General features: G+C 38.2%; 1 protein-coding gene across 1 annotated transcript; it reads right to left on the bottom strand.

Moving 5' to 3' along the window:
- Window positions 1-1,682: 1,682 nt before the first annotated feature.
- nr41/42/43 (nuclear receptor) lies at window positions 1,683-7,261 on the bottom strand. The gene is given in 8 exon segments (NM_001078311.1): window positions 1,683-2,227; window positions 2,390-2,568; window positions 2,871-3,079; window positions 3,558-3,724; window positions 3,950-4,079; window positions 4,353-6,408; window positions 6,466-6,621; window positions 7,120-7,261. Coding segments are annotated over 8 exon segments (3,165 nt in total). The 5' UTR covers window positions 7,128-7,261; the 3' UTR covers window positions 1,683-1,967.
- Between the last annotated feature and the right edge of the window lie 1,104 nt (window positions 7,262-8,365).

Genomic DNA, 8,365 nt, shown 5'->3' with positions numbered 1-8,365 from the left:
TTTCTCTAAACATAAGTCTATATCTTTTTTATTACATTGCAATTGATTTTTATCGATTACGATCTGTTTTCTTTTATTAAAACTAGTTTGAATAGTAGCAACTGTAAAATACTGCTGCTAGCGTGACAATGCTACGACTGGCGAGTTAACTAAGATTTGATTAGGGGAAATGTCTTACCGTTAGACGTCGCACATGAGTTACTTTCCACCTTGCACCAAAGATGTCGAAAAGAAATTCAATAAATTTGCTTGGCTGGTAAATGTAATTGAGTTGCCAGTGTTTATCTTAAAATCTTTGGTTTGCTGTTAAATAGCTTTCTGGAAAATAGAAACAGGATTAAAATACCTTCATCGTTTATGTGGCTGGCGTTGGTGGAAAGCCACTACGGCACGACAAGCCCCCAGCCAATAGTAGTGGATTTCCACTCTATTGTTGTTTAGCTATGACGTAAAGAAAAACTTGTGACGTAACATTGACGTGTGACGTCATAAAGAAATGTCTTGAGTTTGAATCTAATATAATAAAGTAAAAAATGAAAACACCAAACCGTGTGGCATAATATAATAATTAATGTACTGAAATAATATTACTGTATATTGTAGTACAAAGCAATATAGTAGGGTGGGAAGACGGGACACATTTAGCACATAATATCCAAATATCCTGATCGTGTTTTAAACAATTAACACCGGTATATAGAAGTCATGAGGATATAGTTTATAAGCAATTAAATGTTCTTTGTTTACTACCAAATATGACAAGAAAATGGAATGTAAAGGTGTCCCAACTTGCCCCATCCTAACAAAATATATGTTATAGTAAATAAGATGTCATAATATAATATTAATGTATAAAATAAAATAATACTTAACTCAAGTCTTGCAAGAATCTACTTGAAACCTTCCAACTTGTAACCTGGTGTGGAACCAACTTCCTCTAAACTAAAACGTGGCAACTAACTTTGTAGAAGAAGCGTTTTATGCGCGGAGCAATCAAGGCGGGCGTAATCAGCTGATGCGAGGCGTTAGTCAAAAGATTGAATACCGGGCTGCCTGTGACGTCAGTTCAAAATTGTGACGTAACAGACTAAGTTCACAATGATTTGCGATTTATATTAAAATCGTTATAAATCCAAAGAATTAATCTAAAACTCATTAACATATTGCAGAATGGGGAAAATATAGGACACATTTTAATTTTATTTTCTCTTTCCATTCGGTAGTAAACAAAGAAAGTTCAAAGAAATATAAATCCGTATCTTCACGACTTTCATAAACCATTGTTAATTGTTTAAAACATGATCAGGATATTTAAGTTTATGTGCTAAAGGTGTTATATTATACTTCAACCTATACTATACTATCAGCAGAGATAACATAAGCAATTCTGAGCATTGATTCTTTTATATTTGTATTAATGGGAATGATAGCATGATATGATCATCACATATACTGCAAATGTGCCACAAATTCGAACTATTTTCTACTAGAATTTTACGCAATTTTGCTGCTCGTTCATGAGTTGTACCGTGAGAAAGTTTCTAGTTCCCGTTTTGCCAAGTAATATTGTGGGCGCTAAGGCAGTGTAACTTAAATTTCCAACTTTAGCAATCAATGCAAAGTCGTGTAACTGGTGGACGGGAACGCGAAAAGGTAATTAAAGTAAGAAAAACACAATAAAATAAAACGCTGGTATAAGCACATCTTGTTTCAATTTGTACAACGGACAGTTAACACAAAAACGCCATTACATTTAAACAGCTTTCTTTGCTACTGTAAAATGACTACTATATCTGCTTCGTTTCGAGTGCTGCAATTTTTGCTTGCAACAATTGATTAGACTAGTGCAAACATCCGCAGTTCGTGTAGCTGTGCTACGTGTGTTTAAATAATCTTTCCTTATCCTTTGAGGATAAGGTGTATACGCATAGCTAATCTCAATGTGGCAGCTTTTTAAAACAGGATTTTTAGAGTAGCATGTTTGTAGAAAGATTGCGCTGTAAGCAGTGCGGTACACGGACTCCTGGAGACTCGATACTGTGTCGTTGGATTCTTCGTCCGCCCATTTTTGCGAGGGCGTTGAGTTCGGGTAAAATAGCGAGAAGCTTTGCGAAATAATTTGGACGGTCGGCGGTCACAGAACTCTTGGTAACGTGTTCTTTGAGACTTTCAATGCACAAACCGAGAAGCTCTTCCACTTTTTTAGGTTCTCGTACACCGCGTGGCTCTGTTGGACAATGGTTGATTTTTATAAATGTTTGTAAAATTACAAATTTTACAATGTTTAAAAAAAATCTAAACTTTACAATGTTTAAAAAATTACAAATTTACATTTTTTATAAAAATACAACTTTTACAATGTTTATAAAATAACAAAAAAAACGCTTACCTCTAAATAAGAGTAAACCGAGCAAACAACTGAACGAGGAAATGTCAACATTCATGTCTGCCAGAGAACACGCAAACGACAAAATGGAGTCGATCCACTCCCCAAAGCTTCCGTAAAGCTGATCACGGTGTAAAGCAAGTCCGTTGCAAAATACCAGTTTCCCTTCTTGTATTTCGGATCTATTATAAAAACAAACGTTTTAAATACGACATTCTACTTTAAAAACCTTCTAATCAAAATTTGAATATCTAATATAGTAGGGTGGGGGAAGATGGGCACCATTTTATGCTCTTTTCTTGCCCATTTGGTAGTAAACAAAAATAACATTCAAAGAATTATAACACTATTTCTTACAAACTTCCATAAACCGTTGTTAATTGTTTAAAACACGAACAAAGTTTTCGAATAATATGGGCTAAAGGTGTCCTATCTTCCCCCACCTACTATATAAAATTGGAATGTTAAGTGTAAAAATGCTTACCTGTAAGCTAAACGTAGCACAAAAATATCAAGGAAGGAATTTTCAACGAGATTGGTTTGATCCTCTTGACAAAGATTACAGAATCCGGGAATTTTTTCTGCCCACTGGCGTATTACTGCTTGACATGCTGACAGTAACTCGTAGAAGTTGATTGCTTCGTCAACGACTCGAAGCGGAGGGGTACAAGGTGCGATTCCCGGTGGCCGGTACTGTAAAAGAAACATAAACGTTTCATTTTTGCCATCAAGTCGGGCAGGGGAAGACGGAACACCTTTGGCACATATTATCAAAATATCCTGATGGTGTTTTAAACAATTAACAACGGTCTATGGGAGTTGTCAGGATTCGATTATATAATTGTTGAATGTTTTTTGTTTACTACGAAATGGGACGGGAAAGTTGAATAAAAAGCTGTCCCATCTTCCCCTACCCTATACTATATACTCTTTGTGTTGCACAGTGTAGCGTTAATGCGGTCGCGTTCTACCCTCTGGCTTAGCCGACTCCCACAAGTTAAATGCAAGTAGGCAATCCCTAGTTTATGAAAACTGATTTTACCTCAATTACTGTGTTTTTACAGGCGAAACCAGATGGAGATTAAAGCTTTTTTACAACACAATAAAAAGCGATAATTAAAATGGAGATTGCAGACCATAACACACAGTGAGACCGGGCGAAGGAACATACCTTGCTGGTGTCTGTATTTGAAATAGCTGGATTCGTATCTACATGTGCTCGTACCAAAGATGTGATGAAACTAACAGGGGGAGAGGGAGGGGCAACCGGATCTTTTGGACCCTTTGGTTTGGACGGCAATCTTCCTCTGCGTCCTTTCAGATGGTCGGTGCGAACCACTAAATAGATGGTTTGTTTTAGCATTGTAACATAACATAATTTGTATTTATCTCTATGAAAACGATATCGAATATCATGTTATTTATAGAAAAAAACGAAGATAAGGAAACCAATCCCCAAACAACAAAACACGCTATGGAAAAAGTGTGGGAAGGAGTATCAGTTAATAGCGTGGCTGTTGCATTCAATACGAAAAGATATAATCCCGCATGTTTGCTACACACCTTCTTTAACCATGCCAACGGCAAGGCATTTTTCGAATCGGCAAAACTGACAACGGTTTCTTCTCCGTTTGTCGACGGGACAGTTTCGGTTTGCCAAACATACATACGTTGACTTTTTCTGGACGGTTCTCTGAAGAACAACAAAATGGTGTTAAAAACAAAAGACAGGTGTATTAAGCGACATAAAATGCTTTTTATTTATCCTAGCGGTCACAATAACGAAAATCATATTAGTTAAAACAACGAAATAAGGGAGGACTTAAAAAAAATATTGAGAAGAGCATCTATTAAAACCTGTTAAACCGAATATACAATATACTTACAGTGATATTTAATAATGAACTGAAAGTATAGCTACCGTATACTTGAAAAAAATGGCGTAAGTTCAAGACACGAAACGTACCTTAAAAAATCCTTTGCAGCCTTCGCAGGTTCGAACTCCGTAATGCTGGCAAGCAGCGTTGTCGCCACATACGGCACATAAGCCCTCACTGGACGGTCGAACGTTAGTGGAAGGCGTCATAGAACCACCGACCACCAGTCGTTCGTTGTGACTTTGGTATGGATGGTGTCTTTCTGTTCCAGCGTATTGCGTGCGAAAGGGGTGGAAATGGTTCCCAGTTGAGTTGGGAAGAGCGAGGTACATTTGACCGTTGTACGAAAGTCCACTAGAATATAATGTATCTCCATTTATTGGCTTAGTAGAATCCAAGGTTATAGGGTGGGTCTGATTTATCAGTGGTACACTGGAATGACCGAGCGCTTGTTCTTGGCCGGAAAGAGCAGTTAGATTTTGAAATTGATCCCGATCTCCGGGACGATACGTTGAAAGTAATCCTGCCATCGTACCGATACCGGGCGAGGCTGTGTGCTGGGATACGGGCGCTACATCTCTTATCAACCTTAACTCGTCCCCAGCAATTCTAGATTGGTTGTTATGGAAAATGTTTAAATCCATTTGTGCGCCCAGTCGCGGGCTGCTGACCGAAAGATCGGTTGGGCTGTTTTGAATTCGCTGGTGTGTCGGGGAATGACTTATTTCATGAAACGAATTGTTTGTTGATTGGAGCGGCGAGTTCAACATGGAAGTGAAACCTTGCTTTTCGAGATCCGCAACTTGGCTGTTGTCGGTAAATCCGGACATTTGTGGCTTGGAAGTAGCAAGCGAATGGGTCGGACAACTAATCTGTTCAAAAACAGGGCTACTGGCAGAATGTGGTGACTGCTCCAAAGCAGAGGACGGATAATTTGCAAATGAATTGCTAATCCCATGGCCTTGTTCCAATATCATGTGCTCTTTGGCAGTGCTTCGGCTATGATCGCTCGAAACAGTCTTTTTGAATGTGTTGATATGAGAGGGACCGTTTAGTCTGAACGGTTTGATGTCAACAGAAGTGTTCATACCTGAATACGAACTGTAGAGACCGATATCGGTTTCATCGTAATTTGAGCGAGGTACACAGCTTTCGGCAGAGAAGAATTCTTGGTTGTTTATTCGTTTATGCTGGTTGGACATAAAAATATCATCTGGCGAACTCGGCGAAGACGAAACCATGTCGGCTCTTTTAGTACATTCGCTGTAGGAATGATGCCGGTAATGACGGTTCCGGGATGCATTCGAAACTTCAGTTGGGCTACTGGGATCAACATTGGAAAAGTTGTACGTGTTAGGATCCACAGTACAGCTTAATTTTCGTGAATATTTATATTCGCTTGACGGAGCAGACCGCTTTGAGTATAATGAATGCAGAGGCGATTTCCCGTAAAACTGGGTCGAACTGACTTGATTTTCGTCACCGACGTTGGAGTACGTGGGAGTTGTTTCATGCATATTCGGGATGTGAAACACCGCAACTGACATGACACTAGAACTCTGTCGTCGCTCCGATTGGTCGATGGGCAAAATGTCCATCATGCCTTCGTTTCCAGTTGGGTCGCTTCCATAAGCGGTGCTGTTGAAGTGAACCGTGTGTGATGGGGAAGCAGCAGACATCGGGGTCTCGTTCGGCGTGACTCGTTGGTTAGAATCATGAGCGTTATGTATATTTGGCGAGCTTGGGTGCGGCGATAGTGAATTCAGATCTCCGTACCCATGAACCGGTACAATAGTCGTAGCAAGACTGCTGACTGGGGATGCTGAAAAAGCATCGCTGTTGTCGGGACAATTCGAGGCGTGGGCATCGAAGTCGTTTGAATAAGACTCGTTATTCCAACTGGTGGGACAGTTTAAGAACGAAGTGGTTGCCATTGGTTCGGTTTGAGTGAGCGATTCCTGTATATCCGTGTTATTTTGAGATGATATAACAGAGGAAATAGATTCTGGGTTTGATGACGTGCTCGATCCAGGTGACGTCGTTCCAATAGAGGTAGAATATCGAGATGACGTCATAAATCCAGGAACGATTGGTTCAAATGAGGGTAACGATTGCGAAAGAATGTTTTCTTCGGAAAAGTAGTCACTGTAATAGAAAAAAAATGTTATTTAAAATGTCTGTCTGAGTAAAAATATTACAAACCTTTTGTAATGGTTTTCCTCCGTCGCCAGTGGGCGCTGTTTGATAAACGTCAAGCTGATTTCCTTTTCTTGAAGAGATTCGGATTCGTCGGTTTTGTGTAAAGATGGAACTCCTAAACTTGCAGCAGACCCAAAGCAGCTGATTGGCATAATGAGACTGAAACAAATAAAAAAATACAATAAATTTACAAATTGTAGGCATGCTTTTAATGTTACGTTATGTAGCCCTATTTGTGCAATTCGTAACCATTTGCATAAATTGAACATTTCTAACTGAAGTAAGAAATTAAAGGTAGTTTATCTAAAAAACACATGTACTTGCAACTTAAAAAACATTATGTTAAGCATCGGTTCCAAACCTTTTTTGACCCAAATCCTAATGTTTGTTTTCAAAATAATCACAAATTCACAACCGGCACCCAACCAAACAAAATTTTATAAGTACATGCCAGTATAAATTGCAACTACATAAGTTAATTAAACAAGTCTGGGTTCCTTATGTCCCAAGTAATAGTTATTCTTATTTTCCATACACTTTGCCAATGTTCTGCAGGTAAATCACATAAAAACACCAAGTTCGCAGCACACTTTCTAGAATAACTATTACTTCGGACATAATAAACACAAACAGCAAATTTAAATTATTTGTACTCACGTGGACATCGATATTTGACTGCCTGTTATTACGACAGCTGACTTTATTGTCTTTGAAATAAACTTCGATTTCGAAACAACAAACTCGAAGTAGTATATCCGATCAAACTGTATATTATATCGTCGTTTTACCTAACTATGCATTTAAATCTGTTAAACATAAGCGTTACTCGAGGTAAAAATGAAGAAATATAACTGAACTGTAAATTTCTGTATTGCAGGTGCAAGGGCACGTGTGCATTGCGCCGTAAAACAATATAATATTTTTTTTGTTACTCTATTCTATAGTCTGTACACTATATTGAATTGTCTACTCTCTTCATAAAAGTCATCGAAATGACTATATGGTTATTTTACAATACTTTTTTTAAACCCTTTTGCTTTACCACCTGTTCATACGTTTATGCTATTGTTAAAAAAAATTTACCTAAAAATATTTTGTTTTTAATTAGCCTAAACTATTTTTATTTCCTTTACCTAATTTCTGTCACTTATGTTTATTAAAATTAACTGTAAACAGTAACGTAAACTAAATCTCGTGGCGTTTCAAGAGTAGTGTACACCTCGGCAGCGTGATTCAAATGCTCCGATACGGCAGTGAGCTAAGCTATATAGACCTTCGGCTACGCTTTACCAGTGCATGCTGTGTAACTAAGCCGGGAGCCAAAAAAAGAACCATGTGCGTTAGCTGCCGTGGCGAGAGGCCTGAGCACGAAGAAAATGAGGAAATCGAGAGAGATTGACGCAAATTCTCACTCAGACAGTGCGCATAAAGAGTATAAAAGAAACAAAGGCGCTCTTAAAATGAGAGACGCATGACGTTTATCTGGCCGGATCGTTGCTTGTGACGTGCGACCTGCGTACTTCAACCTATTTCTATCTTTGTTACGTCACACCGTTTTGATTGGTCTCCTGCAGCCGTGAGAGCGAAAAACGTAATAGAACGAAAATACACTTCGAATAGAATTTAGTTACAGAATTACAATAACATTATCATCCAAATATTTTTTACATTTTTCATTAATTATATATAACTTTTACACATTTTGCTGTAAAACGTATTGCTGCTTGCAAAAGTGCTTCGACAAGGACCGAAGAATTTTTAACGCCGCTTTTTTTTATGTCAAACTAAAAATAATAATTTAGTGAATGCAGCAATTAAAATTCGAACAAAAATCTAGTTTCTGACCGAGTTGATCACCCAATGCGTTAAATTGCATATTATTTTACACGTTGACCGCATGTCC

Source organism: Ciona intestinalis, chromosome 9, assembly GCF_000224145.3.
Source record: "Ciona intestinalis chromosome 9, KH, whole genome shotgun sequence".
NCBI lineage: Eukaryota > Metazoa > Chordata > Ascidiacea > Phlebobranchia > Cionidae > Ciona > Ciona intestinalis.
Note: the sequence above shows the minus strand (reverse complement) of the source record. Positions and strands in the feature narration are given on the sequence as shown.